The 24,820-nt window shown below is 50.4% G+C and overlaps 1 protein-coding gene and 1 long non-coding RNA gene across 4 annotated transcripts in view; one reads left to right on the top strand and one right to left on the bottom strand.

The window, feature by feature from the left end:
• Window positions 1–11,037, bottom strand: part of LOC132663505 (uncharacterized) — a 99,261-nt gene extending 88,224 nt beyond the window's left edge. Inside the window, exon 1 of the long non-coding RNA XR_009603085.3 lies at window positions 10,857–11,037. This is a non-coding gene — a long non-coding RNA (uncharacterized LOC132663505). The remainder of the gene's footprint in view (window positions 1–10,856) is intronic.
• Window positions 11,038–12,791: 1,754 nt separating this feature from the next.
• On the top strand, window positions 12,792–16,673 carry POU3F3 (POU class 3 homeobox 3). Of its 3 annotated transcripts, XM_078444343.2 has the most exons (4): window positions 12,792–13,095; window positions 13,315–13,374; window positions 13,992–14,041; window positions 14,182–16,673. In XM_078444343.2, the coding sequence occupies exon 4, from the start codon at window positions 15,072–15,074 to the stop codon at window positions 16,569–16,571; it is 1,500 nt and encodes a 499-aa protein (XP_078300469.1). In that variant the 5' UTR covers window positions 12,792–13,095; window positions 13,315–13,374; window positions 13,992–14,041; window positions 14,182–15,071; the 3' UTR covers window positions 16,572–16,673. The 3 variants fall into 3 exon arrangements, with proteins under 3 accessions (XP_078300469.1, XP_060465834.1, XP_060465844.1); XM_060609851.3 differs by lacking the exons at window positions 12,792–13,095; window positions 13,315–13,374 and having other exon boundaries at window positions 13,458–14,041; window positions 14,121–16,673; XM_060609861.3 differs by lacking the exons at window positions 12,792–13,095; window positions 13,315–13,374 and having other exon boundaries at window positions 13,458–14,041.
• The last annotated feature ends 8,147 nt before the right edge of the window (window positions 16,674–24,820 follow it).

A 24,820-nucleotide genomic window follows, 5' to 3' on the forward strand; every position in this document is an offset into this window, starting at 1 on the left:
TACTATCTAACAAGAAGCAAATAGGTAACATGTTATACAAATCATTTCAAGTATAAATTTATGCTTCAAATTTCCTGTTTATACTCTGAATTGTCAGTAGACAACTGAAAGTCTTTTAATGGTATAAAGGCCTATAAAATTAAAATTACTTAAAAATGTTTTCTTTACGGTAGAATGGAAAATAACATTAATGCTCTTTTTCATTGCATATTGAATTTAATTTCTGTTCTAAAATAACAGTACTTAATTTGTGGGGGGAAAAATACCCGAATTTAGAGAGAATATTTATATTTTACATGTGCATTCTAAAGTATGATGCCCTTTTTATTTTACGTAAAACAAGTTATTGAAGTTCATAGTACTTTTAAACCGGGTGTGTGCTTAAAATATTAATACTACGCATGTATTATTTACTGATTTCTGTGGTGTCATCTACGGTTAGCACAATTCAGATTTCAAAATAAATTTTGAACTTTTCTTCAACAGGAAAATGCTTTACTCACTCTCCCAGCTATTTTAAGACTATCTGTTGTAGAATGTATTGTTAATCGTAGAAGTTTGCTATATTACACATGGACATGTTATATGCAAATGTATTCAGTTGGGGTATGTATATATGTTGTTATGTTATGTACATAAACATCTACCCATGTGCATATGTATATTTACATCATGTATAAATATGTGTATATTACCAAAGGGTACTATACTGAAGGAGGAGGAGGAGCTTCTAAGGATTGCCAAACAATATTTTAGTTAACTGTTAACTGAGTGCTGTTTTCTATGGAAGTAATTAGGTTTTCCTTTTTTTTTTTTTTCACAGTCCCAAAGGTGGGTGTTTATAGACATGGTTTAGTTATTTACTGTTTTCCAAAAGGCTAGTTGTATAATCGTATGTCAACATAAGCTTTAAGTAAATTAGTGATACCCTCCCCTGCACCTTCCTCTCCTCTTAGGAAAGCCTATGGGCAAGCAGCTTGATAAATAATTCAAAGAAAAGCGAAATTCTGATCTTCCAAAAACAAAAACTCATCGCGTTGAACATTAACATCTCACCATTAGCATTCTTTATTAAAATTTAGCTGCCTATAAATTATCCTATGAAAAGGAGTAACTGAAATTATATCAAGATACTAGCTGGTTCAGTCTCTTGGGTGAACGTGTGTAAATTTCACTTACAGCCTTTCTCCAGGACAGGAGGTCTTATAAAGAATTGTGGCTAATAGTAAAAACATCTAATATTAATAAATCCAAGAAATAAAAAAAAATATGTACCTCTGGTAGCTCCAAATTACTGAAAAGCCTCAGATGCAAAGATGAGGACAAAAAGAGGACAACTGAAAGTATTTATAAAGTTTCTTTTTAGGGTCCTCTGACTCTCACGTCACTAAAAATACAGTTTGGCATTTGGGTTCATATTCTCAGTAATGGCGTGAATATTTAGCCTTTTTCTGAATTCTCTCTGCCCTGCCTTCCCTTTTAGAGTTGAACAATCTGGATGGGACCGGTTAATGTTTTAGGAAGAAGGTTTACATCTGGCCCAAGTTTTCTTCTGCTAGTCTGCTTTTCTCTTCTCAAATGAGAGATAAGTGACAGCCAGCCCTGTTTTGTATGAAATTATGGAAATCACAGACTGGAGGAAAGGGGAGTCATTATTTCAGAACTGAAAAGGTGTGGGTGTCTTCACTTCCCCCCAAAATTGCCCATCAGTGGAAAGGAGCCAGTAAACTGGAAAGGGGCTGAGGACAGTGGCACACAACAGGAGCACAGCTATTCAGCTAAACAGACAGCCAGAAAGTGATTTTCAATGGATTGCTACCTCCTACCTAAGCGTCCAAAAATAAAAACAACCTCCAAGCAATTTTTAAGGCCAAGACAGAGAGGAAGCAGATACACAAGCCGCTGAACCGTGGGTTCCCGGTGGGTGAAATCCAGTTTAAAGAGCAGGCTGGATGAAGGAAATGCTCCCGGTGGCATTACTCAGCGAACATTGTCCCTTTCAGCCTTACCCTCGCTCACGTGAGTCAGGGTGTCCATGAATATCCCCAGACCACAAGAGGGATCTCTTTGGGAATCAGACGGGGACGAAGGCAAAAGTAGGAGACGCACGTGTAGAGAAGTGGGGGGATGGGGGGTGGGGATGGATGAGCTCCAGGCTTGCAGATTTAGATCTCAAGGCTGAAAAGGTTACGCTTGCACCGGAGCATCCCGTACCGCCTCCTGCCCTGCCCTGCGCGCGCACCGCAACTCACAGGCACACCCTCACACACGCACACCCTCGCACACGCACACCGATCCCAGCCGCTCCGCTCGCCACACTGCAGAGGAGGCAGCCCCTCCGAGGCGCGCTCGCCGGAGGTGAGGCGGCACAGCCCCCGCGAGCTCACCGCCCGGCTCTCGGGGATCCAGAGCCCGCAGGGCCGGGAACGAGGCGCGCGGCCGCGGGCGAGAGCGGGGGCTGCCCGGCGCGGACCGGAGAAGGGGGCGGGAGCAGGACGGGAAGGGGGTGACGCCGGCTCCCTCCCTCCCCGCGCCTCCCTGCGTGCCCTCGCTATCTCCTCCCGCCCCGCCCCGCAGCGCCGCTCCTCCGCGGCGGGGAGCCGGCGTTCGAAGGAGGCGTTGGCGCCGCGTGTGGGTGTGCGCGCGCGGGTGGGCGTGGCCGTGGGTAGCGCGGGGGAACCCACGCGGCCCCGGCGCCCCCGCCAGCGGCGCGCTGGCTCCTCCCGGCGCTAGCCTGCAGGGGGCGCCGCGCGTTGGTGCCCGGGGGGTGGGGGTGGGGGTGGGGGTGGGGGTGGGGGGGCGCGGGGGGCCCAGCCGCCAGCCTCCCGACGCGGAGGAGGGAGCCGGCGGACCCCGACTTGTAGCGGGTTTCCCCCGCGCCTCGCCGATAAGGGTCGGGCGGAGTCTTGAGGCCCGGGCACACCCGCCGCCGGACTGGGTCAGGGTTTGCACGCTGATCACCAACGAGAGGCCGCGGGGCGTCGCAGCCCGCTCTCCGGTCTCGGAGGCTGGAGGAGGCCTCGAGCTGACAGGGGGAGTTTGCCACCTGGCCGGTTGGCTTGGTTTGACTTCATCCTCACTCTGGGGGTAGGAGGGGGAGCCTTTCTTTTCTCTCCGCGCACAGCCGCGCAAAGCGTCGCAAAGTTTCCTACCACTCGGGGGACGAAGGCGGATCGAGTTCGAGCCTCGCTTCCTGGTTGGGACGACCCGAAAGTACCAGAAGTCAGGCCGGCGAGATGAGCCCTCGGCATCCCCAGCAGTCACCCTCAAACGCTTGCCCCTTCCCCGGCCGAGGGCGGATTCGGCGAGTCCTGGGCTGGGGGAATCGGGAGACCCGGGAATCTGCTGCCGGCGCCGCGCCCGCCCCTACCCAGCTCGCGGGTCGCGCAAGCCTTCCCCCCACCTCCGGGGACTTGCCCACCCCACAGCATCGCTGGAGGCGGAGAGTGGGGGCCACGCTCCCAGAGGAACAGAGTTAGAGTTGGCCACCGAGGGGGACTTGATCCGTCCCAGGGACTCTACACATACCGCAACGGGGGCGCCCAGGGCCAAAAGTGACTTTGGAGTAGACCTGACTTTGTGAAACCTTGAACCCTGGGGTGTCCACGTCCCTTTCTCATTGCAGAAGTTCATCTGAGCTTTGGGTAGTGACTGTCCCCCCGTCCCGATCAGGACCCAGCAACCAAGCAAAGGCCAGAGGTGTGCGGATTTTTTTTTTTTTTCTAAGACCCACATCTTATAAATGTGAGATTTTTATCAGGCAGTACAGATTACTTAAAGCGTACCGTTTCTCCGCGATCCAATTTTATTAGGATTTACTCTCATTTGTGCTCCACTTCTCTGGGGAAATAATGCTTTGATTAATGTAATCCTGGCCCGGGATCCGCCACATGCCCCTCGCCCCTCTCCCAAGAGAAAGGGCCTGTTTGACAAACAATAACAGAGCAGTAACTCTTACAATCTGCCCACACCTTTGGGGGTGGCTGGGGAGAGGGTGACACACGTTCAAACGCCGTCTGCTAAATGTAATGGTAAGAGAAAGGAGCGGGCTCTGCAAGGAGCGAACTTTCCAGACTTAGCCCTGAGCTCCGAGGTTCGGGGAGCTCTCAGGGAGGGACTTCAGATGGGGTGCGCGCGTGGGTGCATGTGCGCGCCTGCCCTCTGCTTGCTCCCAGTGTCTGCCTCTTTGTCCCCAGCCACAGGCCTCCGCCACAGGGATCTGCGCGCTCTCCGTGGGCAGTCCCCGGACCCAGGGCGCGTCTACAGCGCCCACCCGCGGCCCCAAAGCACCTCAAGAACAGATCTTAGGAGATAACCAGGCACCGATCCGTGGTGCCCTGCAGCTGCCAAAACCTCGGCTATAAACCTAGAACGTGGGACCAAATTAAACGGTTCTCCTCATGCATACATGCATGCGTCTATCCATCCATGCATACATGCATACAATACAAATCTTCCGACGCAGGCAAGGAGAGCAGCACCTCGCCCTTGCTTCGGGTTGAGAACGCGCGCCCCCCTTCCCGCTCTCCCTCCTCCCGCGCAGCCCTGGCCCCCCTCCGAAGGGAGAACAACAGCTCAATTACGAAAAGAAGCGAAGGAAAGAAATCCCAGGCTCGGAGGCGCCCGCTGATGCTCCTCTGGTCCCCTTCCCTTACGCCCTGTCCCCACCCCCACCGTCCCCAACTCGGGGAGGGCGGGGACGCGGCAGTGCGACGGGGTCCTGCCCTGCTCCGCCAGAACAAAGCCCACCGCGGGAGCCCGCGGCCGCGCACGGAGCCGGTGACAAAGGCGGGCGGGCGGCGCCGAGCTCCAAGTCTGCTCTCCTACCGCGGAGCGGGAAGGAGGCCTGGAAGGTGGGGGGGATTTGCACCCTTTTTTTTCTGGGCTGCACCCTCTGGCTCCTGTGTACCCCGTGACCTGTTAGGGTGACTCAGCAGCGTTCACCTCTTCGCTGTCCGGCACCCCTCTCTCCCTCTCTCTTGTCCTCTTCTGTCCCCAATCTCCCAGCTTTTTTCTCCACCTTACTCCTTTTACCTTTTCTCCTTCTCCCTTTGCCTTTTTTTTTTTTTTCTTTTTTAGTCTCTTTCCATTTTTCTTTGCCTTAGAAAAGCAGTGCTAATTTGACTTCCGAAGGCCGCTGTGCGCGCTCAGACCACAGTTTGAAAGACCTTACAGGGCAGTGCTTAGGGAGAATGGGAGTAATGGGATCGTCTTGCTTTTATTACGCAAACTGTGATCTAAATAAAATAAAATCCAGTCTAAGGAAGCGGAGCTTGGCCTTGGGACCCCCACAAGTTGCCACCTATTAGGGAGAAGTGGCTTCTGACAGCCACAAATTGGGGGGGGGGGGGGGGCTGGGGGTTGGTGAGACCTCGCTGCGGTGGAATGGTTGGAGACCTTGAGCGTTGATGTCCCCCAGGGCAAACGTTGTTTCTAGGGGAAGCTCCAGTCTGACTTTATAACCCTGGCAAGGAATCGCCCGCCAGACCCCTGCAATGAAATCGCAGTGTTTTCAAACTTAAGGTACTTCCAACAGTCAGCTTTTTTTCCAAGTGAAGTTTTACTTGTTTGTTTTTGAGGTGTGAATTAAAAATAAAAGGAACCCCCTCGGCCATTTGGGCAATACATGCTGTGACTTATGGGGATTTTTGCACCCTGATAGAACCCTAAATTAAGATTTGAGGGCTGTCAAGCATCACTGTAAGTCTGGGATCCTCCCCCTTGGGCTTTATTGAGTAAGCAGGCTCCCTACAGAAAATTGGAGAGGAGGGAAGCCTTCGAAGCAACAGAGGACACACAACTTCTAACTTGAGACTAACAAACCCCAGTTACATGAAGCTACAATGAGCAAGGTCACTTAGATCTACTATCAAAGTCTCTTTGCCAGATATTTTAGCGCTGAAATTATGTTGCTGCAAACCATGTAGCAGTTGAAGTATCAAATATCAATAAACATTGGTAATCTATTTTAAAGGTGAACAAAATAGCCACACTTTCTTGAAGACCCCCCTGTGGCTGACGGGTCCAGGGTGGGCCTACGGAGGAAGCCAGACGTCAAGTGGGAATTTCCACATTCACAGAAGAGACACCACGTAAGCACCGTTTGGGGGAAATATCCAAAAAGAGCAGCCTTCAGCCTGATAAGCTGAAATCTGCACCCAGCCCCTCAGACAATAGCAAAGTTCAAATGCCAAAAAAAAAAAAAAAAAAAAAAAAAAAAAACTAATAATAAAAAACAGAGACACCAAAGTGAAAGGATTGTTTCCTAATGTGCCACAATGACTCTTCCCCATCACAAAACTACCCAGTTCCAAGCCAGAAAGGAGACATTTATAATGTATAGGGGACATTTTGGATGGAGAGTGTCCCCAAAGGAGAAAGGAGCTCACTTCTGTTTGAACCACGAGCTCGAAAAATCCAACCACCCCTCTGGCAAAGCTGAGTTAATATTTCTGGGTTTTGTTTTTAAAAACACAGACACAAATACATACGCACGCCTGTGCGCGCACGCGCACGCACCCTCTCACACACACACCCAAGCTGACCTTGGAATATTTTTCTAGCTAGGACACATCCACATGTTTTGGTTAATAAATCATCATCATCACTCTGGTCAATCAGCTGGGTTCTGTGTTACCTAGCCCTGTGAATTTAAATTCAAAGAAGACCATTGTGTTGGGGGGTGCAGTGGGGAGGTGAGGGGGGCAGGCAAGAATAGTCCATCACATTGTGTCAGCCACGGCTTCCCTAGCGATTGGTAGCTTTCATTACCGGACTTGTCAGGTGCATACACACAGCTAGAGTGGGCAAACTGTTGGAAATGGGTGGTTTTAAAAGCATGCACTCCATAACCAACTTAATCGTGCCTTTTTCATTTACGTTCGACAATCTGAAATGGCCTGTAGTTTAAAGCGCTCCTATGAGCATCAGAAGTAAAGCCTCTTACGATTTAGGGTGAGAAATCATAGTGTCTGAATTTATAATTGCTCCTCCAAACCCATCTTTAAAAAGTAAATGCTTGCTCCTTTCCTACAGATCAGATAAATCAGTTATCACAGTGATACAAAGAACAAGGCTGGGGGGGGGGGGTACCCACAGGCTTCAAAAAACTTAGCAAGACCAAGAAACAACTCATCCACTGCCAAGACAACAAATACTGATTTCCACCCAAAAGCTGCTGTTGAAGAGCCCTTTCCTTTGTATATGGCACACAGTATGGGTTGTGAGTGTGCTTAACATTTTAATTTATAAATGTTAATGGCAAATGTGCTTCTACGCCACTAAGGTATCAGAGCACCTCATCATTCTCAAATGGAAGCAAATGAGTAAATACCCATTTTGTGTTTGATGCGTCTGACCCAGGTAATGTTCTTCATTCTCTCTTTTGGCAAAAGCAATTTCACCATCCCCAACGATTAAAAGTCTGTAGCTTTGCCCAGCACTTTGGATCTTAATTCGTACCCAGCTTGATCGGTTCCCACCTCCAAATCATTATAGACTCCTAACACAATTTCTCTAATATGTCAGTTCTCAAATTGACTTGTTGCTTTACCCAGAATTATTATTTTCTTTTTCTTTTACTTTAGGTAACCTAAGACTATAGATATTATGAAGAGCAAGCATTCTTTTTCATTCGTGTGTGTGTGTGTGTGTGTGTGTGTGTGTGTCTTTAAGTACCTTTGCAAGAAAGGAAAGTAAGTAGCAGTCAAGATAGTAACAATCACAGATCTCCTTAAAAAGTGATACCAAAAAATTATGCACTAAATATGTACAATCTTTGCTTAACTAGTCCTTTTTCAAACTATCTGGCTAAATAGAAAAAGTTTCCTTTCTTCTTAATAATTTTTAAATGAATTTAGCAACCCCGGGCGCATAAAGTAAACTAGGGCTTGGAGTCATTTGTCCAGTTCATGTGAATCTCACCCAGAAGTCTTTTGTCTGAAAAGTCCGGAGAGCTGAAGAAAACGCAATGTTTGGACTCAGATTACACAGTTTCCTCAAATTTCCACCTTGTTTTATTAGCACAAACCTGACAGTACATTTCCTGACTCTAAATGTGAGAGCTCACGGGTGAAAATCCTGGACTTAAAATGTTGTTCAGAGTATCTGCTTCGCTTATATTACTCCCATAATCTCTCAACTCTCCTGGAATGAAATACCATTTATAAATCCAAACCTTGACTTTTTAAAGTGAGTTGCAGAGAAAAATTTCTCATGGCTGGAACCTGGTTGACTTGGAGTTGAATTAGGAAGAATGAGGTACCTTTTCTCCCCCGTCTTCCAGAGGGGCATTAGAGCTTTCATGAAATGTGTCCCCTTCCTAACAGGCGCTGTGACACATTCGCAGGTGCGTTGAACTAGTGAACCGTGGAAGCCAGCTTCTCACTTCCAGTCACTCATGGCTTCCCTAAATCTCCTTGGGAAAATTGTTAGTGACAAACCGACTAATTCCTCAGAACCAGTCAGGATTTGCCCTCCACTATTTGAGGAAGTTTCCCACACATCTTTGTCATCCTTTTGCCACAATAAAGTTCAGTCTTCTTTGGCGGTATCTAAAAATCTCTGAGGGGGAGAGCTTGTGCTCTGTTACAACTTTTCTCCAACTGTGTCAAGTAAAATGGCCCTAAAAAGTTTCAATCCCACAGTTACCTCTCACCGATAGCTACTTTGTATTTTCTTTTCCCTAACAAGGCTTTCAAGGGTAAATTCAAAATCTACTATAGGAGGTACCCAGAATTGAAGTAGCCATTAAATATCAAATGGAGTAAAAGAGACCTTGGAAGCCTTGACTAAATCTCCAAGAGCTTGAGTTTTATTTAGAAGTCAAAGCATGTATCAAGTTGAAGAATGTTCATTATTTAACAGATAATACCTTAGAAGGCATTTTTGCTCTCTTGACTGCTTCCAAAAAAAATACAACCTGAAATGTAGCTTCTTAACTTATTCTTTTACCCTTAATAATTTAAAAAAAAAATTTTGCCTTCACATCCCACTTCTTTTTTTCCAGCCTTATATACACTTCACTGAGAGAAATGGACAAATGCTTTTTTTTTTTTTTAACTGTATTTCCTCCCCCAGGGCCATTTCACAGAGGAGGGTGAGTGGGAGAAGAAGAGGTCATTGTCCCCACATTTAAAACCCTGTGTTATGCAATGAATTCACTACCCATTGTGAATATGCATAGAAAGGTAGGGGTGTTTGCTCCTTTGGCAAGTTTGGAGGAGCAGATTTGCTTTTGAAACAGCTACATTTTACTCAGTACCTGCTAAGACGAGTCAGTGCGCCCCCTGCTGACAAGTCAATAGTGCGACTCCTGAGCACTTCCAAAGTTTATTTTGTTCAGTAAACCGTGTCATATAAAATTAACAACAACCAATAAAATTAGCTTATATGTTTCAACTGTAAAAGTCCAAAACAAAATAAAGCTAGTTTTAGTGGCGCTAGAAATCTCTAGTTTGGCTTCTTCTCTTTGGCTGAACCAAGGTCCTTTTATCTAAAGCCCAGTGCACAAACATATAGCTTAATGTGACTAGTGTTCTTGCTTTTATTTCTTTCTCTATGGCAACCAATATGCTCTGCTCAGAAATGTTCCCCATCAAGGAAACAAATGATCTTCAGGGAGCAGCTCTATATGGCATCTGGTCCAATGGAGCACAGAGAGTTAACCCCAGTCAAAAGCGAGGCTGCCAAGCACGTAAACAAGGAGTGGAAAACTGGCGATCTTTACCCCCCTCCCCAACTGAAATCTCTGCCTCCCTCCTCACAAGCCATTTCACTGATTTGGCATCAACTGTTTCCAAAGAAATTACAGATTTTAAATTGTAAGGTGTTCTGGATGCACAAGTGCAATGAAATTCCAGCCATTTCGATTCTACCCCCTCGTCACACCAGACGCGTCTTCCTTTAAAAAGAACAAAACCAAGAAGCTTTTACAATCCTCTCCAGCCTATTTCACTAAGGTAAGGTGCCCGCACAGGCGTGGCCTTGGCCTAGCTATTTCCTCCAGCCATATTTATCTAATTAACTGCACCTAGCAAGTAACTTCCCCCTCGATTTTTACAAAACCCAGGGACAGTGGCAAGGAGAGGGGCAAGGCCGGCTGTCAAAATGGAAAACAAAGTAAAATCGAGTTTTTGATGCTAAAGCTCCAGCTTCCTTTGGGAATAAAGTGTAGGATGTCCTGGTTAGTTTTGATTGATCACCCTCTTTTCAGATGGACTTTCACTACCGAGCTGGGAGGCAGCAACTAAGACTGTTCCCCAGAATCCGCATTAACCAGGGGTGTACTGACTTCCTGCCTCTTCTTCCTCCCCTGCTTCCTTCCACCGCAGCTCTGGACCCTCCCTTTGCCAAGCCCCCCCCCTCCATCCCCCTGTTCCCAGCAGGAATCCTCCCCCCCCCCAACAATCCCAGTCGTGCACACACAGGTCACCACTTCAGCTCTGGCTACAGAAAGGGGGTACCTTCCCCTCTAGTCCTGATTCTCTAGGAAAAACAAAACAAGAAATATGTATAATACTGAGTGCTTTATAATCGCATTTCTAGGGGTTTTCCCCCCTCACAATCAACAATTAAAATTAATAGGACTCTCCTCCCCCACCCCCCAAAAAGTGAAATGCCTCACTGTGGGGAGCTTTGGAATGAGTCCATCTTTTTATGTAATATTTTAGCAGGGTTGGGTTTTTTTTTACTCTCCCCGAAGACACTTTTCCTTCCTTCCTTCAAAACAGTTGCTCTGTGAACCCTCTCTTGTCCCAAGCAATGAAAATAAGCTCCCAAACCTATAAGAGCATAAATAAACCGGAAAAGAGGGGGAGAAAAAGAGAAAGCCGGTAAAGAAAATGAAAAACACTTACCCAGCAAACTTCCAGGGTTAGATTTTAAAATAAAAGAAGATGTTTTATTATTTTTTTAAAGGTGCCTGTGGGGGGAAAGGCATATTCTCAACTCCCCAGAACCGATGCATCCTTAGTCTTCCCTTTACACTGACTCCTCTAAACCCAGCTCTCCACCAGTCTATTATTTTCACCAAAATATATGAAAATGTATGCAAATGAAAATCAGCACTAACTGTTCTCCCCTTGTTATATACTTTGGATTTTTTTTCCAGACAAAACAATCACACTCGGCAAAGGGAGGGGGTGGACGGGGTGGGGCCGGGTGGGGGGAAGCTGGGGAGCGACTCGAGAACTAAGTACGCGGAAAGGGGGGGGGGGGGGGACGAAGGGGACAGACCTCGGAACAGAAGTGTATTTCTGTTATCGAGGAGCACAACGTTTTGGGGGGCTTCCCATACGCACACACACCCTCCTTGAAAAGAAAGAAAGTGGATCTGTTTGCAGAGGCGCTATCACGTTTCATCAGGCCACCTGAGACTGCTTTTGAAAGCGTGTACTGTGAAATTCATAGCAGTAATTTAGACAAAATCCTCACTGTATATTAATGAAAGGCGGCCCCATGGCTCTGTTCCTATCCTCCCCATTCAGTGTAAACAAAACCACGAGACTCTCTCGGTTTTTGAGCCGGATCCAAGCAAAATCGGCAGGAAAGGAAAACACGGGGTGCTGGCACCGACTATTCAGACGTCTGCACCTGGAGATCTCAGATTTATTCAATGAAATCTGTGTTCCATCTTTTATATATACATATACACATACATAAATATAAAAAGGAACCTTAGGGGGACGTAGAGGGGGGAAAAATCCGTTCTGTTTGGGGCTTGGTTACCGATGCCTGTCAGATCTATACCTTAGCAATCATGGCTTTGCTAAAACCTACCTACGACGGTATCTCTCACCCGGCAAGCAGGAGCTGGACGAGATCCTACATAAATCCTACGCGTCTACTGTTAATCTTGAGATCACGCAAAGGCTGCGTAGCTGCGGCTGGGCTGGAGAGCTCTGGCTTTAACTGAGTTCACCTAAGTGCGTTCAGCCGGAGGAATTATTCATCGGGAGAGGGCAGCCCCGCTCACGTTTTAGTCGGAGCACACCGGTGGCTCCGCATCTACCTCCAGGGCCGCCGCTCGGCGGCTGGCGCCGCTGGAACTCGGGACTGCCGGCTGCAGGAGCAGGCTGGGGGCCGCGAGCGCAGGGAAGGCGCACCCACAGCTAGGGGTGCGGGGTGCACGCCCACGCACACTCATTAGGAACGATGTATTTATTGAATGTCCGAGTTGGGTTAGTTCATTGGAAATCCCCGAGGAGGGTTCAATTTGCCCTTGTTTTCGTTGCCACTTTCTCTTTTTTCTTGGTTCGCTGAGGTTCCTCTGTGCAGCGTTTCCGCTTGGCCGCGTCCCCCCACCCCCGCTTCTCCCGCCTACCCTGCGCGCTCCCCCTCCCGTCCCCCTTAACTCTTTCAGCCGGGCTGGGGCTGAGAAAGCGTTTGTCGCCGCCAACCCATCCACTACGCAAGCCCATCTGAGACAGAAGAGAAAGAAAAAGCACCAATGTGTCTAAGAATAGCGAGCAAGCAGAACACCACTAATAACCAGAGTGGAAAAAAAATACATATATATGCACACACACGCACAATGTAAGCGGTGGAGGGCGCGGCTAGTGGATCCTGGTTCTTTAGGCCGGCTCCTGCTGCAGTGGGAATTCCTAGAGCCTTTGGGGTGGAATACACTTACGCTGGATCTATAGGGAAAGGTCGACTGATTGCTTTTCAAATACATCGCTGGGCTCTGCTGACCGGCACCCTCCAAACACACAAGGACACGCACGCTACTTGCTAGAATCCCAGAGGAGGGGGGGGGGGAGGGAAGAAGGGAGGGAGAGCAGAGAGGCAGAGAGGGGGTGGGGGAGCGAGCGAGCAGCGGCAGCGAGCGGTCCGTCTCGCACGCGCGGGCACCGCGCTGGTCCTGGGCTGCAGGTTTCCCAGATGATGGCATCCGAGAACTTAAACAAAGGGGGACGCCGCCGGCGCAAAGCGGCTGCGGAAAGTTGCGGTGGCGGATTTCCAAGGAGCGTGGCCACGACCCGAGCCCTTGGCGATGCGAGCTCTCCCTTTCCACCCCCGCCGAGACAGAAATGGGGGCCTGCTGGTGAAAGAAAAAGGAAACTTTGAAACCACTGGGGATACAGCTGCCTATAGGTATTAGCGTGAATGGTGCATTCTTGCCGCGCGCTTTACAAATCTGTGGCATGGGGGTGGGGAGCGGGGAGGGCGGCAACACAACGCAGTACTAGGTGAAGTGGGTAGGTTGGTATTTTTCATGGTTTTTTCCCCCTCTTCATATTCCTTCTAACTCCCCCCTCCCCCCTTTCTCCATGCCTCCCTCCCTTTTCTCTCCCCTTTCATCCCCCTTCCCAGACCGGTTGCGAACCCACAGCGCCGCGGAGGGAACGCCTGCGCCTCGGCCGGACACTAAGAGTTAAGATGTGGCGGAGGGGGTGGCGGGGGAGGGGAGGAGAGGAGAAAGTGGCGAGGGGGAGGGAGGCGGGGGGGCGGGGGGGACGACAGATTTCCAGCTTCTACGACGCTCTGCCTAAATTAAAAAGCAACCAATCGGAACGGCCGGAAGGGGGGCCGCGCGTCCTGAGCCAGTCATTCCGGGCCTGCCAATCACCCAGCGGGTAGCCAATCAGCGGGGGCCCTGGTGCTCGACTTCCTTGTATTTGGGAAAGTGTGGTGGTGGGTGCGCGCTCGCGGCGGAGGGTAAACATTCGACAGTCCCTGCTCTGAGAGGGAGGGACAGAGAGCGAACTGTCAGATCCCTGCGAGAGCGGGCGGGCGAGCGAGGGAGAGGGAGTGAGAGAGAGAGAGAGGGAGGGAGAGGGAAAGTGAGAGAGGGAGAGAGAGCGCGAACGAGGGCGCAGAGCGAGCTCCCGCTGCAACTCCGCTCCGGCTCGGCCAGCGCCAGCGCCGTCGGTGCACTCTACGAGCCGTGCAACGTGCCCACTGGAGTTGGTTGTGTATCAAGGATCCCCTATATGCACACACACACCTCCACCTCCACCAATGCACTCTTCTTCCTCCTCCTCCTCCAGACAACTGCTGGGAAAAAAATAAAACACCAACCCCAACCGTCAGCAACAAGGTAACAGAGCCATTCGACCTCATTTTTCTCCTGTTCAATTTTTCCTTGTTATATTTGTTTCCTAATTTCTGCCCAAAAGGAAAGATGTCGCATCAGACTGTGACTGTTGCGAGGAGAATGAAAAAGGACTCTTGTTTCAGAGGCAACCAAGAGCTCCGGCAATAGCAACTTCAGAGAAATGCACCATCGCAAGAAGTTTTCCTAGGACAGAACAAAACTTGAAACGAAAGGACCAGAGGAGGAGAGCAGGAGCCAGCCTCTCCTCTCCGCACACGCGAGCAGCCAGCATCACCACGCCTTCAAGGACGGAAAAAAAGTTTTACTACTCTAAGGGAAAACGAGTGAAATGTGTTCCTGAGGAGGAGAGAAGAGAGCGGGCAAGGGAAGCAGCGGTCCGGTTGCTGGTCACCCACAATTTGGTTCAGGAAGAAAGGAACGGCTGCTTTCTTTGTTGTCTCCCGTGAAATCTTCACTTAGCAGGTGGACTGAGCCCCGCGCCCGGGCAGAGTCCGCGCTCGGCGGAGGACGGCAAGAGGAGCGGGAGCCGGCGCGCCCCGCCAAAGAGCCCGGAGCGCAGGCCCGCGCCCTGCCCGGTGAGCCCCGCTGGAGCGAGTGGAACGCGCCGGGGCTGGGGGGCGGCCACGACCCCCCCTGAAGGGGGCGGCCACGGAGCGCGCCCCGAGAAGCGAGCCCCCCTCCCTAGAGCGCTGCTCCTGCTGCTCCTGCTGCTGCTGCTGCTGCTGCTGCTGCTGACCAAGGCCGGCCGGCGACCCCCGCGCCCTGCCGAGCGGCCTTGCAGCTGCAGCCGGGGGCCGCGGCGGCGGCGGCGGCGGCGGGGGCGGAGGCGGCGGAGGAGGAGGCGGCGGCGAAGGCGGCGGGGCCGGCCGGGGCCCGGGGCGGGGGCGGGGGAGGAGGGGGGGGAGGAGGCGGGAGGCGGGGGGGCGCGGCGGCGGCGGCGGCGGCGGCCGCGGCTGCTGCTGCTGCGGCGGCGGCGGTGGTGGCGGCGGTGGGGTGGCGGGAGCGGAGCGGCATGGCCACGGCGGCTTCTAACCCCTACCTGCCGGGGAACAGCCTGCTGGCGGCCGGCTCCATTGTACACTCGGACGCGGCGGGAGCCGGCGGCGGCGGGGGCGGCGGCGGCGGGGGCGGCGGCGGCGGCGCGGGCGGCGGCGGGGGCGGCATGCAGCCCGGCAGCGCCGCCGTGACCTCAGGCGCCTACCGAGGGGACCCGTCCTCCGTCAAGATGGTCCAGAGCGACTTCATGCAGGGGGCCATGGCCGCCAGCAACGGCGGCCATATGCTAAGCCACGCGCATCAGTGGGTCACGGCCCTACCCCACGCCGCCGCCGCCGCCGCCGCCGCTGCCGCCGCCGCCGTGGAGGCCAGCTCGCCGTGGTCCGGCAGCGCCGTGGGCATGGCCGGCAGCCCCCAGCAACCGCCGCAGCCGCCGCCGCCGCCGCCGCCGCAGGGCCCCGACGTGAAGGGCGGCTCCGGTCGCGACGACCTGCACGCGGGCACCGCGCTGCACCACCGCGGGCCGCCGCACCTCGGGCCCCCGCCGCCGCCCCCGCACCAGGGCCACCCGGGGGGCTGGGGGGCCGCCGCCGCCGCAGCCGCCGCCGCCGCCGCCGCCGCAGCCGCCGCACACCTCCCGTCCATGGCCGGGGGCCAGCAGCCGCCGCCGCAGAGTCTGCTCTACTCGCAGCCCGGGGGCTTCACGGTGAACGGCATGCTGAGCGCGCCCCCGGGCCCGGGCGGCGGCGGCGGCGGCGCGGGCGGCGGCGCCCAGAGCCTGGTGCACCCGGGGCTGGTGCGCGGGGACACGCCTGAGCTGGCCGAGCACCACCACCACCACCACCACCACGGGCACCCGCACCCGCCGCACCCGCACCACGCGCAGGGGCCTCCGCACCACGGCGGCGGCGGCGCGGGGCCCGGGCTCAACAGTCACGACCCGCACTCGGACGAGGACACACCGACGTCGGACGACCTGGAGCAGTTCGCCAAGCAGTTCAAGCAGCGGCGCATTAAACTCGGCTTCACGCAGGCCGACGTGGGGCTGGCTCTGGGCACGCTGTACGGCAACGTGTTCTCGCAAACCACCATCTGCCGCTTCGAGGCCCTGCAGCTGAGCTTCAAGAACATGTGCAAGCTCAAGCCGCTGCTGAACAAGTGGCTGGAGGAGGCGGACTCGAGCACTGGCAGCCCCACGAGCATCGACAAGATCGCGGCGCAGGGCCGCAAGCGCAAGAAGCGGACCTCCATAGAGGTGAGCGTCAAGGGCGCGCTCGAGAGCCACTTCCTCAAGTGCCCCAAGCCCTCCGCGCAGGAGATCACCAACCTGGCCGACAGCCTGCAGCTGGAGAAGGAGGTGGTGCGGGTCTGGTTCTGCAACCGGCGCCAAAAGGAGAAGCGCATGACGCCGCCCGGGATCCAACAGCAGACGCCCGACGACGTCTACTCGCAGGTGGGCACCGTGAGCGCCGACACGCCGCCGCCGCACCACGGACTGCAGACGAGCGTGCAGTGAAGGCAAGGGGCGCAGCGCGAAGAGGGCCGCCGCCGCCGCCGCCGCCTCCGCAGCCGCTGTCAGCATCGCCGCCAACCCCCGCCGCCGCCGCCGCCGCCGCCGCCGCCGCCGCCGCCGCGCCGACCCGCACCGGGGCCGCACCGGGCCCAGGCCAGTCCGCCGCCCTCCCCTCCGCCCAAAGACAAACATGCCCGCCCTTGGAGGAAAGAGAGAGAGAGAGAGAGAGAGAGAGAGACGGACCAAGAAGACATTTCTGAAGTCCAAGGAAGGAGGGGCAAAACACAAAACAAAAGCGTAACAAATACCCAGACTGTTTTATATACGTATATATAACAAACAAAACCGGAAGAGAAAAAGGAGGCGATCATGAGATCTCGTTTATACTGTGGTGGTGTTTCCTTTTTGTTTTTCTGTTTTCTTTTTAAAGAAGGGTGAAGATGCCTAGCGCACCAAAACTGCACTCGTGAGGTTTTCCCCACCCTAGGAAGTCCTACATGGCAACAGTGGACAGCACCTAGCACCTGCCTCGTCCTCGCCTCTTAAAAAAAAAAAAAAAAAAAAAAAAAAAGCAGCTTCCCCCCCCCCCCCGCCCCCGCTCTCCTTTTCACTCCCCCCATCCAAAGGGCTGACTAAAGTGATCTACCGAAACTTTCTTTCCTGGGAGCGACGTGCAAGAAAGCAGAGGCACCCTGTTTTAGTTGGCCATGTTAAAGTCATTTGGGGACAAATGGACTATGAAATAGGAAGGAGAAAACAAAGAACAGTCTTCAGGAAAAAAAAAAAGAAAGCAAGCAAGAAAGAAAATATTCACAGCTTTTGAAATTAACAGACTGAATAGCAAAGCCAAAAGAAAAAGTCTTCTCAAAGTAACCTTGGAAATAAAGCGTCACGAAAGAGCAGAGGGATGGGCGAGGGAGAAGGGGACGGCTACCCAGGAGTGGGGGAGGCCAGGCTGAGTCGGGCAGGGCGGGTGGACTGGGCTAGGAGCAAGGCCCCGCCACCAGCCCCGGCTTTAACGGCGGGCACTCGGGTGGATGAGGCCTAAAGATTCCACCGCGAATATTTTTTTTATTAATATTTTTATTTTTTATTTCTGGACTGACTCAGATAAAGAGATTTAGAAGGACTGAGCACCAGCCGCTGCACTCCTCTGGACTTCTCTCCTCAATCCGTTGCCAACTTTGATTGAATGGGTGCTGTGGATGTGATTATATAATACTGCCATTTCCAAGCAGTGTTTTTGGTAGGTTTTAATAAACAGACTTTTCAAAAGACGGCAATATAGAATTGTTAGATCCGTTGTTGATCTAAAAATATTTGCTTTATATTTTCATTAAATGACTTCTTTTAATATTTTATTCAGAATACTTATGAACTGCTGCAAAACGGTAATTTATTTTTCCCCAGATCTTGTATTACGTGTTTTTTTCAGACGAGCACAAATCAAAATGAAATGAAAATATGGACAGTTGCTAGGTAGTAAGGGTATCTTTTGATGTGATCATTTGATTGTAATTTAATTTGAGTAGTGATTCCGTAAGAGCTGATCGAGAAAATAAATTTGTTAGAATGAAATAGTCTGTGTCTGATGCATAAACACTATGTGGGAAGAAAAGAGTTCTTTAGGAAATATTTTTTTACTAATGCAAATCCTTAAGTGATAGCACTGAGGAAGTACAGCCTGCTCCACGAAATACGGAGTAAAGGACAGACGTGACAGAAACTGCTAGTACTTTAACATAGTTGTCACTCCTCGTTAATCCATAAATTTCACAACATTTTTCTCTCCCTTGGTTTTAGTGGGTGTTTTTAGTGTTTTTAGGTGAGATTGTCTAAATACTAGTTCTTTTCTCGGAGATACCTGTGTCCTTTATCATCTTGACCAGAAGACTGGACTACATCACCAGTAAAAATGTGCCAACTGGTTATTAATGGCTAATACATAGCTCCCCCCCACCCACCCACCCAAGTTCACCCTCTCTTTTCCCTCCCTTCCCCCCACCATATTGCTAGGTCTCTTTCCTCTTTTTCTGAAGGCTAATAGTTGTAAAGAATAGCTTACAAGTCTATAAGATATTTTTATATTAATCACTTCCCATTAATAACTATATGAAGTTCAGTTTAAATTATTAAGCTGTTTTGGGTTTTCTGTTTCTGTTTTAGTTGTTTTCCTTGTACTGAAAGAATGTAGTTCTAAAATCCTGATTAGGGTCCACACTGCATTACCCCCAGTGTGATTACCAGCTCAGACTTTCTATGTCCCTGTCTTTCCCCAGTATGATTCCATATCTACTTTACTGGTGCTGGGGGGTTGAGCTTTTTTTGATCACTCCTCAGATACACCATGCAGAGCGGTCACATTTATCAAGTCAATGTATCAATATTTACCATGTGGGAAAATGAAAGTGTAATGCCTCAGGTTGTGAGTCCTACCGATGCAAAAGGCTCTGCTCAGTTGAGTCCCTTCGTCTTGTACTTAAAAAAAGTATTTGGGAGTGACACAGCAATGATTTTATGGATTAATTTCCTCCTAATCTCATTTAGCTGTCACTCACTCTTTGCCTTCTCTCATCTTCCTCTCTCTTCCTCTGATATCGATGCAGGGGTTAAAAAACCCGGAAAACTGTGAGAGCAACAGGAACAGTTATTTCTTCCAGACAGACCCTGTGTCATTTTCATAAATCAAGCCCAGCCAGATGGCCGTGTATTGGGTTGCATTATTTTAAGCACCAAATCGTACTAAAAATCACAATCATTTTGATTTGTGAAATCTGAAAAAGGCCACATTTATTAAACAGAGAGAAGGAAAAAAATGAAAACAAGAAACCACAATTTACTTTCCTTTGCCTTCATGTCTCCTCCTTCTCTTGCTATTGTAATCTCTCTGCCCAGCAAATTTACAACCTGGAGGGGGGGTCGGGGGTGGGGACAAACTTTATCATTTTCTGAGGGTCTGCAGGGGCAAGCAAAACAGGCCTCATGAGAAAGCTGAGGATTGGGTGTGGTTGTTTTTATATGGTGAATACTACTGGCACGTGAGATGAAATCCTATTTTCCCTACAGGAATGGTAGTGGTTGATTAGAGAATAGGTCTATTTAAAATTTTAGGAGGTATTTGCTTACTTGATTTGGCTGACAACAAAAGAACTAACATTAGATTTCACACTGTTTTCTATTAAAAAGCAACCTTTTTTGCTGATTACTTTGGAAGGAGCCCCAGATTTAAGGGTAGCAGAGTAACTTTTCATTGGCGAAGAAGAGAAAGCAAGCCCATTTTATTTCATCATTTTGCATTTTTTACAGTGAGCTCATGCTTGCACTCCATATTAAAAAAAAAAAAAATCAACCCTTTGAATGTATTTACAAAATGAAATTCATGTTTGAAAAACAAAAGAGGGCAGCTATAACTGAGAGGTTTTGTGCTAAGGCTTATATTGTTACACATGTAAATAATGAAAATATTGTTATATATCACCAGATCTTTTTAATGAATTTGGTCATTGTGTTCCTTTGCAGCGCAAGTGTCTTGTGCTTCGTAAAGTGCCCATTTGTTTCCTCCATTTCAATCCACCCCCTCCTCCCCTTCCAACCCAAAGGAAAGTGACAAAGTTCTGTTCCATCAATCTGGCTAATCCTGAGCTAGGCCCATTTATAGTTTGCAGTGTCCTGTGGCTCCTGATCACTTGTCCAAGCCCCTGTCACCTCAACCACCCAACCATCTTCCCTTGCAAGTCTGGGTGATAAATCATTCAAGGTGTATTTAAAATAGTCACTTTACTGTTGTTGCTCTGCCTTTTTTTTTTTTCTTAAAGTACTTAGCCAAGGACTACTTCTTTGTTCCAAAATAGAACTGTTCATTATTGATCTTAGAGTTTCCCTCTGCTTCCCTGTAGCCTCCAGTGTTCGCTTATTACCATGCTCATAATCTGTTTTGTATGAATGGTTTTCAACATTCAGAGAATAATTGGTTCTAATATTAAATGCAGTATATACTATTCATAGTTTTATCGATAAGTGTAATATTTTAAATAATTTTAACAATTAAATTTGTTTTTTAAATTATATATTTGTAAAGTATTTATCCTGTTGGAAGCAACAATATATTGTTGTATTTATTCGTTTATTTTTGTAATAAATGATCAACCTCTTCAAGCTAAATCAAAAATGACACTTTTATATATTTATACAGAATGCTTTTTAGGATATGGGCATATTTGCACCAATTTGTATGTAAATAGAGCAAGAGCCATCAATAACTTGTAGCTTTCAGAACTAAATTGAAGGAAGAAACGTTCTCTCCACATGGAGTTTAGTTTGCCCAAGTTCCAGGGTAATTAATCAAACTCTAAAATGGATGCAACAAGTATTGGCACTGGATGCAGACTTGAAATTAATTATTTAGGTGGTGGACCTGGTTTTTTTCAAGGCAGAAGGATAGAATCAAAAGAATTCTCTTCTTTCATGAAATGCACGTGGCTGACCGGACTGATTAGAACAGATGCTCTGTATTGGTGATAAAACCTAATACCTGGCTGTGCTCAGACATCTATGCTGGGGGGAAAGGTGGTGAGAGTTTTGAGTTAAGACTGCGAGGCTATCAGTGACTCAGAAGCAAGGTGATGTAGGAAGAAAGAGTTGTGTTATGTTTGTTTTTTAAAAATAGTTGTTCTTAAAATGGCTGTGGTAAGAACCTCTCCCTCCTAGTCCTGGTCAGACAGCATGAGCAGTCAGTACAGGTGTTGCTGTTGCTGATGTTGGTAAGAGCGATGCGCGTCAGAAGCGTGGGGGCCACCTCTCCAGCTCTCCGGTTCTGTAGGTCACTTGGTCACCTCTCAGTTCCTCAGGGCGATTGTTCCGAGGGCCTGAAGTTCACCCACGTGACCTCCCGGCTGCAGGAGCCCCACCGTGGGCTTGATCTTGATTTCAATAAGGAGATCAGAGGGCTCTGGGTTTGCCTGAACTTTCCAGTCTAGGAAAGGAAACAGTGCGGAGGCTGGAAGGCATGGGTGGGGGTGGGGGAGCGGAGATAGCAAGAGGGGTACTTGTGTAATCAGATTCTTTGATTTTGTTAGCCTGGCTCATGGCCTATTAATTAGATTACTCTCTCTCTCATTCTTGATTTCACATCCGTGTTTGTTCCTGTATCCTAAAATGTGGGCGCGAGCGTGGCGAGCAGGAGCCTATGATGTCACTGCCGGCCAGCGGCGGCCGCCTGGCCTTCTGGAGGGCTGTGGGCTGCGTTCTTTATGAGTCGGGTCTTCCTCAAGGAAGAGTTGGCTCTGGAAGTGACCTCAGAGGGGTCTGGGAAGAGGGCAACTGGCATTCTCGCGGCGGCACGATGTGTGCGCTAGTGAGTGTGTGTGTGTGTGTGTGTGTGTGTGTGTGTGTCCTGCGCGCCTGTGGGTGCGGGTGAGGGGAGGGGCTGCGGAAATTCGCGGCCTGGACTCCGAAGCCCTAGGGATGCAGATGGCTTGCTCAGGTGCAGGGCCTGCCTCAAGTGGAAATGGGGATCAGAGAAGCGGAGGAGGGTAGCGCCGGGGCAGAAGCCCGGTTTCTCTCTGGGACGCGGGGCAGGCGGGGCGCCGAGGTGGGGCGGTGGCGGTCGCGGTGGGGTGGCCCGATCCCTGCTTGGCCCGGCCCGGCCCGCGGCCCGGCCGTAACAGCTGCTGCCAGTCCCACAAGTTGTTTTCCTCGTGGCGACCATTCAGCAAAACGCACGATCCTTTCTCAAAGATTTAAATTTCGCGGATGAATTACCATACACCGGTTGCTTAGCAACTAAATTCAAGCAGGGCTAAGAATATGCAAGCTTTTTGTATTCTCATTAATAAAATGCCACTCTGACACAGCAACCCGACTTTGGATCACTGCAACTTCTGTAAAAGCCGTAGGAGAATACAAACCGATCCTGCCATTTAATTACAGATCAAAATGGCTTGAAACGCGATGTTTTGTTCATCTATCTTCCTAAAAGCGATGTAAAAAATAACGGCTTTTCAAGAGCAGTAGTAAATTCTTTTTTTTTTTTTTTTAATGGAGTTGTCTATCGGGGTTACTGATAATTGTCAACTGAAACTTTTTTGAAACACAAGGTTGAAATATCTCCTTTCATCAACATCTCTGCTCTCCCCCTCAGTCCCCTGTCCTCTGATCCTTCGATCGTTCCCCAGCCTGATAATGACAATTATTATCATAATTCAGGAAATACCCAGGCCTTGGGAGCCCTGGGGACTAACGGGCAGTTGGTAGAGCAATCGACAAGGCCGGTGGCTGGAGAAAACCTAAGAAATTGCGGAGAGAGAGCGAAATGAAAACTTGCGAAAGTTTCCTTGGAAGGTGGGTCGGCTGGATGTCGTAGAGGTACTGACGAGCACTTTTTGGAACGCCTAGGAGAATTAAAGGTAGAAATGCCTGTCGACCTCTGTTCCACGTTTGCGGATTTTCCGTGCTGGGGTCCAGCCTCCTCTCCCCGGAATTCGGTTGCAGCCTCCCCCTCCGCGGACCGCAGAGTTCAGAGGGGCTGAGTTCAGGGCCTGCTGACCCCGGCTCTCTCCGAGATCCACCTCCCCGCTGCCCCCAAGCCCTGGAGCCCTGGAGGAAAAGCAACCACGGAGTTGGACCCCCTGGGTCTTCAAAGACTCTGGCCCAGCCCAGGGCCCAGAGCCTGGGATTTACAGAAGGGGGGCACTCCGCGTCCATTCCCGAACGGTGCTGTGCCTGGAAGGGGGCGCGCTGGCTCAGAATAAGGGTCTAACGCTTGGCTACAGTTCGAATGTGGGGGGAGTAGGGGTCACAGAGGACTGGCCTCGCAGGCGGGTAGGTCGCATTGTTTGGGAACGCGCCTGGATCTAGGAAGCCGGGGCTGGGGAGGCGGCGGGGGTGGGGGGGGGGGGCAGGGCTGGAGGAGGCTGGTGGCTTTGTGAAGTTTCGGGCCTCCAGGCCCTGCGCGCCGCACTGGGAGTGGAGTGCCTGGGTGACCCTGGGCACTCGGCCCGCGCCTAGGCGGAAACTCGAGCGCCCGGGGAACGCTGCATGTGCCCGGCCCCGTCACGGTCACCTCCCGAGCACAGTCCCCGGCTGGAGACTGCGGGCCCCGGGCCTGCGCGGCGCTACTACGCTGGCGGTGGGCGAGCGCGGGCCGCAGGGGAAGGCAGGGGTGCCAGGCGTCCGGTCGATGCCCAGTCTACCCGCCGAGACGATTGTGCGCCGGCTTCGCTTTGGAAGCTGCAAAAGGAGGCCGCGGTCCTCTTTAGAAAGACCCAGGGGCAAAAGTGAAACTCTCCAGACTGGTTCCAATAACATTCCCAGGGAGCCAACCCCCCTTGCTTACACTTTGGCAAACGTGAGAACTTTAGAGGTGGCTCTTCCCCAGGTCAGTATGGACGCTGAAGGATAACGACCCCCACACCTCGACTGACTCAGTTTTTACCCGATTTCTTTCTAGTGAGTTAAAAAAAAGAAAAAGTGGAAAGTAAACCATAAGTTGAAATATGTGCTCTGTTAAGTGCTCAGAGACATTAGAGTTCATTTTTCAGTAAAAGGTACATAATAAACAGGAAGCCATTTATTGACAAATACAATTGTCCCAGACAAGTCACATTCCATGTACGTAATTCATTAATGGAATTCGTTCCTTTTCCTCCCTTTGGAAAGAGAAATTTTAGCTTTTAAAAATAGCCAAGTCTTGGAGGAGGGGAGAGTGGTTAGTTACCTGTTCCTAGAAAAGGAAGCAGGGAAGTCTGGCCAATTCCTGGCTGTGGGGGGTGTTAAACAGTATAAAATAACAATTTTAAAGGTATGGGGAGCCTTTTTTTTTCCTTTGTCACTCTCCAGAAAATAAGTTTGTTGATCTGAGTTGCTGTCACCAGACTTGTCCAGTGGCAATGCGCTGGTAACATAATCCTAGTTGGCCTGTGTGCGCCCATACATGTGAACAAAACTAAAATTTAAATAACTTGAGCTGCCTGGGAATACACCAGAATTTTATCCGTAAAACTCACTTAGTTGCCATAGTTTTAGAAATGTCTGTGGAAACGTGCCTGCCGTTCTCTCTCCTTGAGAGACGTGATCCTGGGGAGATGCTCCCACACAACATCTTAGTCACCAGTGTAAGCCAGAATCACTTACCTGGAGAACCTGGGTTTGGTCTTTTCTAATTTGAGAAGCAAATTAGTGAATCCCCTTTCCCCGCAAGCTGGGAGAGGGACCTTGTCCAGGAGAGAACCATCTGGAATGGGCGGAAGGCAGAA

The sequence above is a fragment of the Panthera onca genome, chromosome A3, assembly GCF_046562875.1.
Source record: "Panthera onca isolate mPanOnc1 chromosome A3, mPanOnc1 haplotype 2, whole genome shotgun sequence".
Classification (NCBI taxonomy): domain Eukaryota; kingdom Metazoa; phylum Chordata; class Mammalia; order Carnivora; family Felidae; genus Panthera; species Panthera onca.

Excerpts from the sequence above, each read along its gene's own strand:
- POU3F3 (XM_078444343.2), top strand. The coding sequence starts at position 15,072 with ATGGCCACGGCGGCTTCTAACCCCTACCTGCCGGGGAACAGCCTGCTG.